Genomic DNA, 16,859 nt, shown 5'->3' on the forward strand with positions numbered 1-16,859 from the left:
CAAGCCTTTAAATATTCGGGAATTGCTTCCAGAAAGTGGGAAAATCCCTTCCTTTCTCCCAAAAAAAACCCACCCCTGATCTTCAGGAAAAGGAGCAGCCGAACAGAATCCACTCCTTGAGCCACCCGCTCACCACAGGTGCCATCCCAGGTGAACCCCCCCCATCCCAGCGACCATTCCCACCGTGTTTCCCTCTCCTGGCTTTGCTGGGAATCATGCTGCCAATTATCCCAAACTCCCCCACAAAGCACCCACAGATCCCCCGGGAATTATCCCAACCCTTCCAAGCCCTCCTGCCAGGAACCAGCCCGATCCCGACCCCCATCCCGCCTGGATCCCCACAGGATGGGGAATCCCAGGGCAAACCCGTGGGATTGGGGATCAGATCCACCCAAACCATTCCCAGCCTCAGCTGAGGCTTTCCTGGGATCCCCCCCCAGCCCCTTCCTCATCCTCATCCCTCGGGATCGGGATTTTAGGGCACATCTGTGCGATTGGGGGACCTGTTCCCACCTCCTTCCCTGAGCATCCCCTTAGCTCAGGTGAACTTTTCCCGGGATTCATCCCCGTGTCCAAACATGGACCTCAGCACGGCAGATTTTGGGGCACATCTGGGGGATTTAGGAGCCAGTTCCCCCTACAGAGCATCCACAATATTCCCACATCCCCTTGCTCCAGTCACACCTTTCCCAAGCATTCCCTTCCCAGCTGAGCCCTTCCTGGATCCTCTCCCACCCCAAACAGAGACCCTGAAGATGACGGATTTTAGGACACTCCTGTGGCATCTGGGGGGTCAATCTGTGGGATTTGGGGACCCGTTCCCAGATCCTTTCCCAACCATCCTCTGGCCCAGCTGAGCTCTTCCTGGGATCCTCTCCCACCCCAAAAAGAGACCCTGAAGATGACGGATTTTAGGGCACTCCTGTGGGATCTGGGGGGGAGGGGGGTCAATCCCATTCCCCATTCCCAGGCAAGCCAAATCCTGGGATTTGCCATTCCCAAATGCCAGCTCACCTTGTGGGAGGCTCCCTTGTGCTGGGCCACGCGCTTGGTGCTGCGGCAGCACTGAGTGGCCGAGAGCTCGGCCACCCTCACCTGCCCGTCCCGGGCACACATGGCCAGCGTGGAGTCGCCGCTGTTGGGCAGGAATTTGGCCTGGAAAACACCGGAAAAAAGAGGGAAAAAAGGTAGGAAAAAGGGAGAAGGGGAGTGGTGGGTGGAGAGGAGGAATGGGGAGGGGAAGGTGCTGGTGGGAATTGGCCTGGGAGTTGTTCTGGGAATTATGTCGGATGTCCAGGGAATTGTGTTGGTTCTCTTGGGAATCATCTCAAGCTCTCCCAAGAATAGTGGTGGGAATTATCCCGAACTCTCCTGGGAATCATTGTGGGGATTGTCCCAAGCTCTGCCAGGAATCAGCCCAGCTGTCCTGGGAATCATCCCAAAACTCTGCCAGGAATCATCCCAAGCTCCCCCAGGAATGATCCCGAGGTCTCCTGGCTCTCCTGGAATCATCCCGGCAGTTATCCCGAGCTCTCCCAGGAATCACCCTCAGCTTCACTGGGAATCATCCTGAGCACTCGCAGGAATCCCCTGAGCCATTATCCCCAAAATCTCCTGGGAATATCCCAAACTCTCCCGGGAATCCCCTGAGCCATTATCCCAAAATCTCCTGGGAATATCCCAAACTCTCCCGGGAATCCCCTGAGCCATTATCCCAAAATCTCCTGGGAATATCCCAAACTCTCCTGGGAATATCCCAAACTCTCCAGGAATCCCCTGAGCCATTATCCCAAACTCTCCTGGGAATATCCCAAACTCTCCCGGGAATCCCCTGAGCCACCATCCCAAACTCTCCTGGGAATCCCTGAGCCATTATCCCAAACTCTCCTGGGAATATCCCAAACTCTCCTGGGAATATCCCAAACTCTCCCCGGGAATCCCCTGAGCCACCATCCCAAACTCTCCTGGGAATATCCCAAACTCTTCTCGAAATATCCCAAACTCTCCTGGGAATATCCCAAACTCTCCTGGGAATCCCCTGAACCATCATCCCAAACTCTCCTGGAAATATCCCAAACTCCCCTGAGCCATTATCCCAAACTCTCCTGGAAATATCCCAAACTCTCCCGGGAATATCCCAAACTCTCCCGGGAATCCCCTGAGCCATTATCCCAAACTCTCCTGGAAATATCCCAAACCTCTCCCGGGAATCCCCTGAGCCACCATCCCAAACTCTCCTGGGAACCAACCCGGCTCTCCTGGGAACCAACCTCAGCTCTCCCAGGAATCATCCCAAGCTTTCCCTTTGGAATCCTCCTGGCTCCCTTGGGAATCATCCCAAGATGACCCCGGCATTCCCAGCAAATCCCACCTTTCTCCAGGGAACCATCCAAGCTCTCCTGCCTTTGCTGGGAATCATGCTGCCAATTATCCCAAACTCCCCCACAAAGCACCCACAGATCCCCCGGGAATTATCCCAACCCTTCCAAGCCCTCTGCCAGGAACCAGCCGATCCCGACCCCCATCCCGCCTGGATCCCCACAGGATGGGGAATCCCAGGGCAAACCCGTGGGATTTGGGGATCAGATCCACCCAAACCATTCCCAGCCTCAGCTGAGGCTTTCCTGGGATCCCCCCCCAGCCCCTTCCTCATCCTCATCCCTCGGGATCGGGATTTTAGGGCACATCTGTGCGATTGGGGGACCTGTTCCCACCTCCTTCCCTGAGCATCCCTTAGCTCAGGTGAACTTTTCCCGGGATTCATCCCCGTGTCCAAACATGGACCTCAGCACGGCAGATTTTGGGGCACATCTGGGGGATTTAGGAGCCAGTTCCCCCTACAGAGCATCCACAATATTCCCACATCCCCTTGCTCCAGTCACACCTTTCCCAAGCATTCCCTTCCCAGCTGAGCCCTTCCTGGGATCCTCTCCCACTCCAAACAGGGACCCTGAGGATGACGGATTTTAGGACACATCTGGGGGATTTGGGGGGTCAATTCCACCCAAACTGCTCCCAAATCCTTTCCCAAGCATCCCCTTTCCCAGCTGAGCTGTTCCTGGCATCCTCTCCCACCCCAAAAAGAGCCCCCGAAGATGACGGATTTTAGGATATATCTGGGGGTTTGGGGGGTCAATTCCACCTGACCCGTTCCCAAATCCTTTCCCAAGCATCCCCCTTCCCAGCTGAGCCCTTCCTGGGATCCTCTCCCCACCCCCAAACAGGGACCCCGAAGATAATGGATTTTAGGGCACATCTGGGGGATTTTGGGAGTCAAATTGGGGGATTTTGGGAGTCAATTCCACCCAAACTGCTCCCACTTCCCTCTACTCCACTGGCACCTTTCCCAACCATCCTTTTCCCAGCTGAGCTCTTCCTGGGATCCTCTCCCACCCCAAACAGGGACCCTCAGGCTGATGGATTTCAGGGCACATCTGTGGGATTTAGGAGCCAGTTCCCCCTACAGAGCATCCACAATATTCCCACATCCCCTTGCTCCAGTCACACCTTTCCCAACCATCTTTTTCCCAGCTGAGCTCTTCCCGGGATCCTCTCCCCACCCCAAACAGGGACCCTGAGGATGACGGATTTTAGGATGTATCTGGGGGATTTGGCGGGGTCAATTCCACCCAAACTGCTCCCAAATCCTTTCCCAACCATCCCCAGCTGAGCTGTTCCTGGCATCCTCTCCCACCCCAAAAAGAGACCCTGAAGATGATGGATTTTAGGGCACTCCTGTGGGATCTGGGGGGTCAGTCTGTGGGATTTGGGGACCTGTTCCCAGATCCCCTTCCCAAGCATTCCCCTTCCCAGCTGAGCTGTTCCTGGGATCCTCTCCCACCCCAAAAAGAGCTCCTGAAGATGACGGATTTTAGGACACATCTGGGGGATTTGGGGGGTCAATTCCACCCAAACTGCTCCCCACTTCCCTCTACTCCACTGGCACCTTTCCCAACCATCCTTTTCCCAGCTGAGCTGTTCCTGGCATCCTCTCCCACCCCAAAAAAGACCCTGAAGATGACGGATTTCAGGACACATCTGGGGGATTTGGGGACCCGTTCCCAAATCCTTTCCCAAGCATCCCTTTCCCAGCTGAGCCCTTCCTGGCATCCTCTCCCACCCCAAAAAGAGCCCCTTAAAGATGACAAACTTCAGGACACACCTATGAACTTTGGGAAACCCATCCCAACGACCTCCCTCAGGGCGCACCTTTAGGATTTCACCGCCCCCATCCCACCCCACCTCTCCTCCCCGCCATTCCCATCCCCATTCCCACGCCGCTCCCCGCGCCATTCCCACCTGGAAGACGTTACTCTTGTGCCCGCTGTCGAACTGCAGCACGGGCCGGCGCCGCAGCCAGTCCCACACCAACACCTTGAGGTCGTCGCTGCCCGCTGGCCAGGCGGGTGCCGCGCTGGTTGAAGTGCAGGGTGTTGACGCAGCCCGTGTGCCCCTCCAGGCCGTGCTGCAGCCGGAATTTCTGCACGAACAGCCGGGCCCCGCACGCCTGCGACACGAAGCGGGAGCAGCCGCCCAGCTGGCGCTGCCGCAGCGCCGGGATCGCCCTCCAGCGCGGCCGCGGCAGCGCCCACGTCTCCGAGGCCACCCAGTCCTCCAGCGCCTGCTCCTCGTCCGACGAGTCGCGCTCGTGGGGCGGCCGCGTTGCGGGGTCCCCTGCGCCGGGCGCGCGGCTCCTCCTCCTCCTCGTCGTCCTCGTCCTCGTCCTCGTCCTGCCGCGGCTCCTCGGGGATAGAGTAGTGGCCGGTGTCGTCCATGCTGTCGCTGTCCTTGTCCCCGGAGCTGTCGCTGTCGCTGGCCCGGCCCCGCGCGCGGCCCCGGCGTCGTCGCCGGTCAGGCTCAGGCTGAGGTCGGACGCCTCCACCTCGATCCCTGAGGATGTCTCACGGCCCTCCTCGGCTGACATCTCCTCGGGGCTGCTCGACAGGCTGCCTGGGGACAGGGGGACAGCAGTGTCACCCACAGTGCTCAGCAGGCTGCCTGGGGACAGGGGGACAGCAGTGTCACCGGGGTCACCACACTGCTCAGCAGGGCGCCTGGGGACACGGGGACATCACAGTGTCACCATGAGGACAGGGACAGTGTCACCAGGGTCACCCTCACTGCTCAGCAGGGTGCCTGGGGACAAGGACACTGTCACACCGCCATGGGGACACGGACAGTGTCACACTGTCACACGCCGCCTGGGGACAGGGACAGTGTCACCGGTGTCACACCGCCTGGGGACAGCTCGACACTGCCACCCACCATGGGGGACAGCGTGGTGGCACCGTCACTGTCACCACCACCATCACTTTGTCACCCTCACTGTCACCCTGCCACCATCACTGCTGCCATTGCTGCCACCCCTGTCCCCATCACTGCCACATTCACCGTCCCCATGGCACCATCACTGCCACCCCTCGCTGCCACCCTGTCCCAGTGTCCCCCCCCAGTGCCACCGTGAGCCTCTCCCTGTTTGTCCCTTGTCCCTCTCCTTATCCCCCTGCCTGTCCCCTGTCCCCCTGGGGTCCCTCTGGGTGTCCCCCGTGTCCCTGGCTGTCCCCCTGTCCCCCCTCCCTGTCCCTCTGGGTGTCCCCCCGTCCCTCCGGGTGTCCCCTGTGTCCCTGGCTGTCCCCCTCCCTGTCCCCTCTGTCCCTCAGAGTGTCCCCCTGTCCTCCTCCCTGTCCCTCTGGGTGTCCCTCTGTCCCCCATGGCATCTCCTGTCCCCCTCCCTGACGCCTGAGCATCCCCCTGGCTGTCCCCTGTCCCCCTGGCTGTCCCCTGTCCCCTTCCCTGTCCCCCCTGGCTGTCCCCCCGTCTCCCTCGGTGTCCCCAGCTGTCCCCAGCTGTCCCCTCACCGTTGGCGATGTCCGTCCTGCCGTCCATGCCGCCGCCTCTGTCGGACATCGCCGCTTCCCGCGGGATTCCCTGCGGGGACAGCGGGACACGGGGCTGGAGCGGCCCTGCCACGGCCACCCCCCGCTGTCCCCGTGTCCCCAACCCCCCCCACGGCACCAAAGATGTTCCCAAAATCCCCATTTTCCATGGAAAAACCACCTGGGAAGGCTGCAGGACACCCAACCCTGGGGTGGCTGTTCCCAAAATCCCCATTTTCCATAGAAAAACCACCTGGGAAGGCTCCAGGACACCCAGCCCTGGCTCAGCATTCCCGGGAATCCCAAGGAATTCCCATCCCAAGGAATCTGGAACTCCCAGGGATCCATTTTGAAACATTCCCACAAAAAATTCCCATTTTCCCCCCCGGCCACAGGCCCCCCCAGTACCACGGATGTTCCCAAAAATTCCATTTTCCATGGAAAAACCACCTGGGAAAGCTGCAGGACACCCGGCCCTCGCTCAGCATTCCCAGGAAAAGCCGATCCCGAGGGATTTGTGATCCCAGGGATCCATTTTTGAACATTCCCCCACAAAATTCCCATTTTCCCCACCTTCCACGGGCTCCACAGCACCACCGGCTGCTCCCAAAATCCCCATTTTCCCAAGGGAAAACCAACGAGGAAGTTCTGGAACACCCAACCCTGGCGTGGCCGTTCCCAAAATTGCCATTTTTCAAGGAAAAAACCACCTGGGAAGGCTCCAGGACACCCAGCCACCGGGCTCAGCATCCCAGGAAAAGCTGATCCCAAGGAATTTTTCACCCCAGGGACACTTTTTTAAACACATTCCCACAAAAAATTCCCTCTGGAATCTCTCCAGGAGAGCACTGGACACCTGGGTGTCCCCCCCAAAACCCACTTTGGGCAGCCCCAAAATCCATGGGAATGGGCAGGAGAGCCGGAATTCCACTGGAATTCCACAGAATTCCAAAGCTGAGCATGGGAATTATTCTCCCCCTTCAAATCCCACCATTTTTGCTTCCACCCCAAGGAATTTTTTGCTTCCACTCCGAGGTGAGGGACTGGGAACAAAACTTCCAGAGGGAAGGAATCCATTCCCGATCCATCAGCCCCCTCTGGAGGGTGGAAAACTCTGGGAATTGCGGGGAACAACAACAAAATCCCGGGATTCCGCGGCTGCCTGGGGACGCATCTGGACAGGCTCGGCATTCCTGGCCTGACAGGGAAAATATCCCGGCCCAAAAATATCCCAGGGCATTCCAGAGCCTCTGGAATTGGGATCTGCCCCGGCCCAGCCTCCCCAAACTGGGACAAACTGGGACAGACTGGGCAGCAATTCCAGAGTCATCCCCAGGGGATGGTCCTGTCCATCCCACACGGCCCAAATTCCTCGTGGGATCGGTTCCAGCCACCCCTGGTGCTCCCAAAATTCCACAAATCCAACATTCCGGCAGCCCAGGATTCCTCTGGGATGGAGCCCCCAAATCCTCTGGGATGGAGCTCCCAAATCCCCAGGGATGGAAACCCCAAATCCTCTGGGATGGAGCCCTGAAATCCTCAAGGATGGAATTCCCAATTCCTTTGTGATGGAGCCCCCAAATCCCCCAGGATCAGAGCCCCCAAATCTCCAGGATGGAAACCCCAAATCCCTTGGAACAGAACCCCCAACTCCTTGGAGATCAAGGCCCCAAATCCCTCAGAATGGAACCCACAATTCCTCAGGGATGGAGCCCCCAAATCCTCTGGGATGGAGCCCCCAAATCCTCAAGGATGGAATTCCCAATTCCTTTGCGTGATGGATGGAGCCCCTAAATCCCCCAGGATCAGAGCCCCCAAATCCTCCGGGATGGAGCCCCCAAATCCTCCGGGATGGAATCCTCCAACTCCTCCAGGATGGAAACCCCAAATCCCTTGGAACAGAACCCCCAACTCCTTGGAGATCAAGGCCCCAAATCCCCAGGGATGGAGCCCCCAAATCCTCTGGGATGGAACCCACAATTCCTCTGGGATGGAGCCCCCAAATCCCTTGGGATGGAGCCCTGAAATCCTCAAGGATGGAATTCCCAATTCCCTTTGTGATGGAGCCCCCTAAATCCCCAGGGATGGAGCCCCCAAATCCTCAGGGATGGAATCCTCCAACTCCTCCAGGATGGAGCCCCCAAATCCCTTGGAACAGAACCCCCAATTCCTCTGGGATGGAGCCCCCAAATCCTCTGGGATCGGAGCCCTCCCCTCCCCCCCCGACGGTTTTGGGGTGTTCAAACCCCTCCCCCCCCCTCCCCCCCGAGCCCCTTTCACCCCAAAACCCCACCCCCCCGCCCCAGGAAAACCCCATCCAGACACTCCCAGTTTTCCAGGACTTCCGGTGGATAATCCCAACCCTTCCTGGGAGCCTGACAGGTCCCGTTAATGAGCCGTTAATTAGTGCTAATTAAGCGGCTTCCCCTTGGGAATCCCATGGGAATCCAGAATTCCCATCTGGGAGCATCCCGGGCTCCCCCTTCCCTATGGATTTTCCAGAGTTTTTTTGGGAACACCTCGAGCCCATTCCCTAATTAACGGGGCTGTTAACGAGCCCCGTGTGCCTCAGGAGCATTCCCAGATTTCCAGGAGCATTCCCAGGAGTTCCCAAGGCCCAGGGAATCCCGGGAATCCCAAAAATCCCCGCGGGATCCCGGGCACACTCACCTGTGCCAGGTGCCGGGGACAGCGGGGCTGGAGCTGGGGGGAGGGGAGGGGGAGCACGGGGTCAAATCCCAGGGACCCCCAAATTTCGGGGAACCCCCCCCCAAATCCAAGGAGAACCATCCCAGATTTTTGGGAAAAAATCCCAAATCCCATGGGGAATCCCCCTGATCCCTGGGAAATCACCCCTGATTTTTGGGGACCCCGCCGATTCCCAGGAAACCCCAGAAAATCCCCTCAATCCCTGGGAGATCCCAAATTTTTGGGGACCCCCCGATTCCCAGGAAACCCCAGAAAATCCCTTCAATCCCTGGGGGATCCCAAATTTTTGGGGACCCCCCGATTCCCAGGAAATCCCAGAAAATCCCCTCAGTCCCTGGGGGATCCCAAATTTTTGGGGACCCCCCCCGATTCCCAGGAAATCCCAGAAAATCCCAGAAAATCCCTGGGGGATCCCAAATTTTTGGGGACCCCTTGATTCCCAGGAAATCCCAAAAAATCCCAGAAAATCCCTGGGGATCCCAATTTTTGGGGACCCCCCCCCTCAATTCCTGGACATTCCCGATTTTTGGGGACCCCCCCCCCCAATTCCTGGGGACCCCCCCCGGACTGTTCTGGAAGGGCCAAGAATGAGGAGCTTTGGATTTTGGGGGGTGGGAGGGGGGGGCCCCAAACCCCCCCCCAAAGGTCTCAGGGATCCCCCAAAACCTCAGGAACCTCCTCAAGACGCCCCCCAAAAATTCAGGGATTCCCCCGAGCCCCCCCCCAAAAAATCTCTGGGATCCTTCACAGATTCAGGAGGCCCCAAAAAAACTCAGGGACCCCCCCCCCAAATATTCGGGGACCCCCCTCCCAAACCCTTCCAAAGGCTTGAGGGTCACCCCAAAAAAATCACAGATCCCTCCCACACCCCAAAAAACTCAGGGACCCCTCCAGGGTCTCCCCAAATATTCAGGGACCCCCCCCAGAACCCCCAAAGGCTCAAGGGCCCCCCCAGAACACTCAAGGACCCCTCTAAGGGGACCCCCAAAGGATCAGGGACCCCTCCCCACCCAGGACACCCCAAAACTTGAGGGGCCCCCCCCAGACGCTCAGGGAGCCCCCCCCAAACACTCAAGGAGCCTCCCCAAGGGGTCCCCTCAAGGCCCAGGGCCCCCCCAAAGGCTGAGGGACCCCCAGGGACCCCCAAACCCCCCCCGAAGGCTCAGGGCCCCCCCAGGGGTGATCAGGGCCTCCCTGAGGGGCCCCCAAAAGGCTCCGGGCCCGCCCCCCCAAGGGCCCCCCCAAAGGCTCCGGGACTCCCCCAAAAACTCCTCCCCCGTTACCCCCCGTTACCCCCTCCGGCCCCGCTGACCCTCCCCGGGATCCCCCTCCCCCTCCCCCCACCCGCCGGGCCCGCCCCCCCGCCCCCGCCCCCCCGCCCCGGGGGTGGGGAAGGCCGAGGCCGCTGGGGCCGCGTCCGGACAGGGAGCGGCGGAGGCCGCGCACCGACCCGAGTGTCCCGGAAGGTCCCGGCGGGCTCCCGGGACGGTGCCGGGGGGGTGCGGCCGGGCTCAGTGGCGGCCGCCGCGGGCCCCCCCGGCCGCTCCAGCGCCGGCCCCGGCACCGGGCCCCGCCGCCGCCATCTTTAACGCGCCGCCCCCCGCCGGCTCGCTTGGCGGCACCGACCGACGCTTTTACGGCACGGCGGGCGGCGCTTTAACGGCAACGGCCGCCGCGCGACAGCGCCGGGGGCGCCCCCCCACCACCCCCGGCGTTGCCATGGGAACGGTGCCCCCCCCACCCCCGGCGTTGCCCACGGGAACGGTGCCCCCCCCCCAAACCCCCGGCGTTGCCACGGGAACGGTGCCCCCCCCCAACCCCCGGCGTTGCCATGGGAACGGTGCCCCCCCAACCCCCGGTGTTGTTGTAGGGTCGCTCCGTGTCCCCAGCGCTGCTGTAGGGTCAGCCCTGCTCAGGGTCACTGCCGTGGTGTTGTAGGGGGGCCTCAGGCCCCAATGTTATTGTGGGGTCACTCCGTGTCCCCCCCCAGTGTTGTAGGGTCACCCTGGTTCGGGTCACTCCGTGTCCCCCCCTTATCACTGTAGGGTCACCCCTGGTTAGGGTCACCCCGTGTTCCCCCCCCAGTGTTGTAGGGTCACCCCTGGTTAGGGTCACTGTGTGTCCCCCCCTTATCACTGTAGGGTCACCCCTGGTTCGGGTCACTCTGTGTCCCCCCCTTATCATTGTAGGGTCACCCCTGGTTAGGGTCACTCCGTGTCCCCCCCAGTGTTGTAGGGTCGCCCTGTGACCCTCAGTGGTACTGTAGGGTCACCCCTGTGTAGGGTCACTGTTGTCCCCCCCCCAGTGTTACTGTAGGGTGTCCATGTTATTGTAGGGTCGCCCCCTGTTCAGAGTCCCCTCCCCCCCCATAATGGCCCTGTAGGGTCACCCCCCCGTTTCTGTAGGGTCACTCTGCCCCTCCCAATGTCGCTATAGGGTCACCCCTGGTTAGGGTCACTCTGTCCCACCCCAATGGCCCTTTAGGGTCCCCCTGTCCCCATTCCCAGGCCGAGCCGCTCCCGTCACCAACACTTTATTGGGGACACCGTGGGGCGAGGGGGGGACACCACCCCAAATGGGGGCCCCTGCACCCCCCAAAAACCCCACAAATTGGGGGGAGGGAGAGGTCCCCAATCCCCCCCCCCCCCCCCGGGCTCCTCTTCATCCTCTTCATCCTCACGAAGGACTCATTTAGGGCCGGACGAGTCAGGGGGCGTGGGGACCCCAAAGTTCCCCTACATGAGCCGGCACTGCTCCCCACTGACCCCCCCCGGCAGCTCCAGGTTGAATCCGGGGGGCTGGAGGGGAGGGAGGGGTCACACCAGGGTCACCCCAAATCTTCCAGGGTCACCCCAAATCTATGGGATCACCTCATTCCATAGGGTCACCCCAAATCTACGAGATCACCCCAACCCTATGGGATCACCCCAAACCTTTAGGGGTAACCCCAAATCTTTTGAGGTCACCCCAAAATCTACGAGGTGAGCCCAGAATCTCCCGAGGTGACCCCAAAATCTCCCGAGGTGACCCCAAATCCTTTTAGGGTGGGGTCCCCAAGCACTCACCGTGTCCCCCCACCAGCTCCTTGGGGGGGTGGCCCAGGTCCTGCAGCTGTGAGGGGACACAGGAGGGGACACACGGGGGGGGGTCAGTGTAGGGCCGGGCGCTTTTGGGGTGCCCCCGTGTCCCCCGTACCTGCTGCATCAGCTCCAAGAGGGTCTCGAAGCGCTCCCGGCGCTGCCCCTCGGGCTCCCCGGGCCGCTCCCCGCTCCAGCTCCGCGCAGATCCGGAGCATCAGCGCCTGCTGCGCCCGGAACCGCTCCCGCTGCTCCGGGGACAGCGCCGGCCCGTGCTGCCGCAGCCACTCCGGGTACTGGGGGGGACAGCGGGGTCACCGTGGGAACCGCCCCGAAACCCCCCGGGACCCCCAAATCCCACCGGAGCCGCTCCCGCTGCTCCGGGGGACAGCGGGGTCACCGTGGGAACCGCCCTGGAACCCCCAAATCCCACCGGGACCGCTCCCGCTGCTCCGGGGACAGCGGGGTCACCGTGGGAACCGCCCCGAAACCCCTCCGGGACCCCCAAATCCCACCGGGACCGCTCCCGCTGCTCCGGGGTCAGCGCCGGCCCGTGCGGCCACAGCCACTCCGGGTACTGGGGGGGACAGCGGGGGGACAGCGGGAACTGCCCCGGGACCCCCCAAATCCCACCGGAGCCGCTCCCGCTGCTCCGGGGACAGCGGGGTCACCGTGGGAACCGCCCCCGGGACAGCGAGGGGACAGCGGGGTCACCGTGGGAACCGCCCCGAAACCCCCCCGGGACCCCCAAATCCCACCGGAGCCGCTCCCCGCTGCTCCGGGGTCAGCGGGGTCACCGTGGGAACCGCCCCGGGACAGCGAAGGGACAGCGGGGGTGACCCTCCCGGGACCCCCGATGGAACCCCAATATCCCGGAGAAAAGGGGGAAATGTCCCAGTAGGGCCCAGGGAGTGACAAGGACGGAGCCCAGGGACCCCCCAGACCCTCAAGGAGGGACCCCAAATCCCCCTAAAACACCCCCCCCAAAAGGGACAGCGGCACCCCAGGAGTGACAGGGACAGACCCTGGGGACCCCAGGATTTTGGGGACCCCCCCCCCCCTCAGGTTTTTGGGGTCCCCTGCCGGGTTTTTGGGGTCCCACCTTCTCGGAGACCTCCTTGAGGGAGGGGCAGAGCTCGTCCTTGGACACCCCCAGGAGCTGCCCAGCTTTTCAGGGAGCCTCCCCCCATTTCAGGGACCCCCCCAGGTTTTTTGGGGTCCCCTGCCGGTTTTTTGGGTATTTTTGGGTGGATTTTGGTAATTTTGGAGGGTTTTTGAGGTCCCCGATTTCATTTTTGGGGAGAATTTTAGGATTTTCGGGGTCACTCACACAGATATCTGCAGCTGAGCCATCCCAGAGCAGATTTTGGGGCGTTTCTGCTCCATTTTCACCCCATTTTCGGGTGGATTTCCCCATTTTTAACCATTTCTGTGTGTTTTGGGGGCATTTCTGGGGGTTTTTGAGGTGGCTGATCCTGTTTTTGGGGTGAATTATGGGGTCCCACCTTCCCCGTGACCTCCAGGTTTTTTGGGGTCCCCTGTCGGTTTTTTTGGGTATTTTTGGGTGGATTTCGGTAATTTTGGGGGGGGTTTTGAGGTCCCCGATTTCATTTCTGGGCTGAATTTTAGGATTTTCGGGGTCACTCACACAGATATCTGCAGCTGAGCCATCCCAGAGCAGATTCTGCTCCATTTTCACCCCTTTTTTTGGGTGGATTTTCCTCATTTTTAACCATTTCTGTGTGTTTTGGGGGCATTTCTGGGGGTTTTTGAGGTGGCTGATCCCATTTTTGGGGTGAATTTTGGGGTCCCACCTTCTCGGTGACCTCCTTGAGGGAGGGGCAGAGCTCGTCCTTGGACACCCCCAGGAGCTGCCCAGCTTTTCAGGGAGCCTCCCCCATTTCAGGGACCCCCCCAGGTTTTTTGGGGTCCCTTGCCGGTAATTTTGGGGGGTTTTGAGGTCCCCGATTTCATTTTTGGAGAGAATTTTAGGATTTTCGGGGTCACTCACACAGATATCTGCAGCTGAGCCATCCCAGAGCAGATTTTGGGGTGTTTCTGCTCCATTTTCACCCCATTTTCGGGTGGATTTCCCAATTTTTAACCATTTCTGTGTGTTTTGGGGGCATTTTCTGGGGGTTTTTGAGGTGGCTGATCCCGTTTTTGGGGTGAATTATGGGGTCCCACCTTCCCCGTGACCTCCAGGTTTTTTGGGGTCCCCTGTCGGTTTTTTGGGTATTTTTGGGTGGATTTCGGTAATTTTGGGGGGGGTTTTGAGGTCCCCGATTTCATTTCTGGGCTGAATTTTAGGATTTTCAGGGTCACTCACACAGATATCTGCAGCTGAGCCATCCCAGAGCAGATTCTGCTCCATTTTCACCCCTTTTTTGGGTGGATTTTCCCCATTTTTAACCATTTCTGTGTGTTTTGGGGGGCATCTCTGGGGGTTTTTGAGGACGCTGATCCCGTTTTTGGGGTGAATTTTGGGGTCCCACCTTCTCGGTGACCTCCTTGAGGGAGGGGCAGAGCTCGTCCTTGGACACCCCCAGGAGCTGCCCAGCTTTTCAGGGAGCCTCCCCCCATTTCAGGGACCCCCCCAGGTTTTTTGGGGTCCCTTGCCGGTAATTTTGGGGGGTTTTGAGGTCCCCGATTTCATTTTTGGGGAGAATTTTAGGATTTTCGGGGTCACTCACACAGATATCTGCAGCTGAGCCATCCCAGAGCAGATTTTGGGGCGTTTCTGCTCCATTTTCACCCCATTTTCGGGTGGATTTCCCCATTTTTAACCATTTCTGTGTGTTTTGGGGGCATTTCTGGGGGTTTTTTGAGGTGGCTGATCCCGTTTTTGGGGTGAATTATGGGGTCCCACCTTCCCCGTGACCTCCAGGTTTTTTGGGGTCCCCTGTCGGTTTTTTGGGTATTTTTGGGTGGATTTCGGTAATTTTGGGGGGGGGTTTTGAGGTCCCCGATTTCATTTCTGGGCTGAATTTTAGGATTTTCGGGGTCACTCACACAGATATCTGCAGCTGAGCCATCGCAGAGCAGATTTTGGGGCGTTTCTGCTCCATTTTCACCCTATTTGCATCCCACTTTCGGGTGGATTTCCCAATTTTTAACCATTTCTGTGTGTTTTGGGGGGCATCTCTGGGGGTTTTTGAGGACACTGATCCCGTTTTTGGGGTGAATTTTGGGGGTCCCACCTTCTCGGTGATCTCCTTGAGGGAGGGGTAGAGCACATCCTTGGACAGCAGGGACTCCATGATGCTGCGCATGACGGGCAGGACGCCGTCCCCGCCGCCCTCCTCCAGCCCCAGCCCCTCCAGGGCCTTCGCCAGCTCCTCCTCCGAGCCCGGGGAATTCTGTGGGATCCCCGGGATCCTGTGAGCCACCTCTGGAACCTCTGGAATTCCAGGAGAACCCCTTCAGGATCCCAGGAAGGGGTGGGAATACCTGGAGGTCATTGGTATTCTTGGCCAGCCCGCTCAGGGTCTCCTTGAGGCAGGAGGTGAATTCCTGCTGCGAGGCCACGTCGCTGCCTGTGGGATTGGGAATGGGATGGGGGATAATGGGAATAATGGGGGGTCCTGCTGGGGTGTTGGCTGGGGGAACCCAATCCCAAATGGGGGGGGGTTTGTGGGATTAGGAATATGGGTTGGGAATGGGGGGGGGACACCAGGGGACCCCACATGGGTCTTGTCTTGGTGCTCCCGATCCCAAATGGGGGGGGTGGGACAATTCCAAATGGGATTGGGGTGACACTGGGGAGCCCAGCTTGGCCTCGTCTTGGAGATCCCGATCCCAAATGGGAATCCCAGGGGTCTGAGGGATTGGGAATGGGGGTCAGGAAGGGGGGGGATGCCAGGTACCCCACTTGGGGCCTTGGGGACCTCAGATGGGGGTCCCGAGGCCCTGGGGGACACCGGGACCTCTGGAGTTCCCCACTCTGGTCCTTGCTTGGGAAACATTCCCAAATGTTCCCACGTGTCCGTGGCGTCCCCAAAAACTCCAAACATTCCTCCCCGCTGGCAGTCGGAGAAGTTTTGGGGCACCCAGGAAGACCCAGAGCCCAACTGGGGAGCCCCAAACCCCTGTCCCACCCCCAGAAAGACACCAGGGCGGATCTGGGGGGTGGGAACAGGGACTGGGAACGGGGACTGGAAACGGGGACTGGGAATGGGGACTGGGAATGGGAACAGGGACTGGGATAGGGACCCTTCCATGGATTGGGAACAGGCACTGGGAACGGGGACTGGGAATGGGGACTGGGAATGGGGACCAGGAACTGGGATAGGGACCCCTCCATGGATTGGGAACAGGCACTGGGAACGGGGACTGGGAATGGGGACTGGGAATGGGGACCAGGAACTGGGATAGGGACCCCTCCATGGATTGGGAACAGGCACTGGGATCAGGGACCAGGAACAGGGACATGGATGCTTCCATGGACTGGGAATAGGGGACTGGGAACATGGATTGGGATTGGGAACAGTGACCAGGAATGGGGACGGGGACTGGGAACTGGAGCAGGGAACAAGGACTGGGAATGGGGACCAGGAATTGGGATAGGGAAGAGGACTGGGAAGAGGGACTGGGAATGGGGACCAGGAACTGGGATAGGGAAGAGGACTGGGAAGAGGGACTGGGAATGGGGACCAGGAACTGGGATAGGGAAGAGGACTGGGAATGGGGACCAAGTACTGGGAAGAGGGACTGGGATCCGGAACAGTGACCAAGAACAGGGACAGGGAACAGGAACTGGGATTGGGGTCAGGGACAAGGACTGGGAAAGGGGACAGAACCAGGGATCAGGAACGGGGACTGGGATCAGGAACGGGGACTGGGATCAGGAACGGGGACTGGGATCAGGAACGGGGATCGGGAACAGGAACAGGGATCAGGAACAGGGACTGGGAACAGGAACAGGGAACAGGAATGGGGAACAGAGACTGGGAACAGGGACTGGGATCAGGAACAGGGACTGGGATCAGGAACAGGGACTGGGATCAGGAGCGGGGACTGGAATCAGGAATAGGGATCAGGAACAGGGACTGGGGGTGAGGAACAGGGATCAGGAACAGGGACTGGGATCAGGAACAGGGATCAGGAATGGGGAACAGGGATCAGGAACAAAGACTGGGAACAGTGACCGGGAGCAGGAACAGGGAGCGGGATCGGGGGATTCCAGCCCGGAACAGGC

The 16,859-nt window shown here is 59.9% G+C and overlaps 2 protein-coding genes and 1 long non-coding RNA gene across 3 annotated transcripts in view; all 3 read right to left on the reverse strand.

The window, feature by feature from the left end:
• The window catches only part of LOC125320938 (DDB1- and CUL4-associated factor 8-like), a 32,466-nt gene extending 22,313 nt beyond the window's left edge, over positions 1-10,153 (reverse strand). Inside the window, 8 exon segments of the mRNA XM_048293356.1 lie at positions 1,015-1,155; positions 4,300-4,392; positions 4,394-4,660; positions 4,662-4,825; positions 4,828-4,950; positions 5,859-5,928; positions 8,547-8,579; positions 10,036-10,153. Coding sequence (XP_048149313.1) covers positions 1,015-1,155; positions 4,300-4,392; positions 4,394-4,660; positions 4,662-4,825; positions 4,828-4,950; positions 5,859-5,907 — 837 coding nt within the window. The 5' untranslated portion in view covers positions 5,908-5,928; positions 8,547-8,579; positions 10,036-10,153.
• Positions 10,154-11,102: 949 nt separating this feature from the next.
• PEX19 (peroxisomal biogenesis factor 19) lies at positions 11,103-15,283 on the reverse strand (the record flags this gene model as incomplete). Its single annotated transcript, XM_048293355.1, is given in 6 exon segments — positions 11,103-11,383; positions 11,651-11,696; positions 11,781-11,852; positions 11,854-11,958; positions 14,863-15,021; positions 15,113-15,283. Coding segments are annotated over 6 exon segments (645 nt in total), but the record flags the coding sequence as incomplete, so codon positions are not given.
• Positions 13,907-14,850, reverse strand: LOC125320939. Its single transcript, XR_007201361.1, has 2 exons — positions 14,532-14,850; positions 13,907-14,157 (listed from the first exon to the last, which is right to left on the reverse strand). It is a non-coding gene; the product is annotated as an uncharacterized LOC125320939 (long non-coding RNA).
• Positions 15,284-16,859: the final 1,576 nt, after the last annotated feature.

Source organism: Corvus hawaiiensis, unplaced genomic scaffold (genome assembly GCF_020740725.1).
Source record: "Corvus hawaiiensis isolate bCorHaw1 unplaced genomic scaffold, bCorHaw1.pri.cur scaffold_298_ctg1, whole genome shotgun sequence".
NCBI classification, from domain to species: Eukaryota; Metazoa; Chordata; class Aves; order Passeriformes; family Corvidae; genus Corvus; species Corvus hawaiiensis.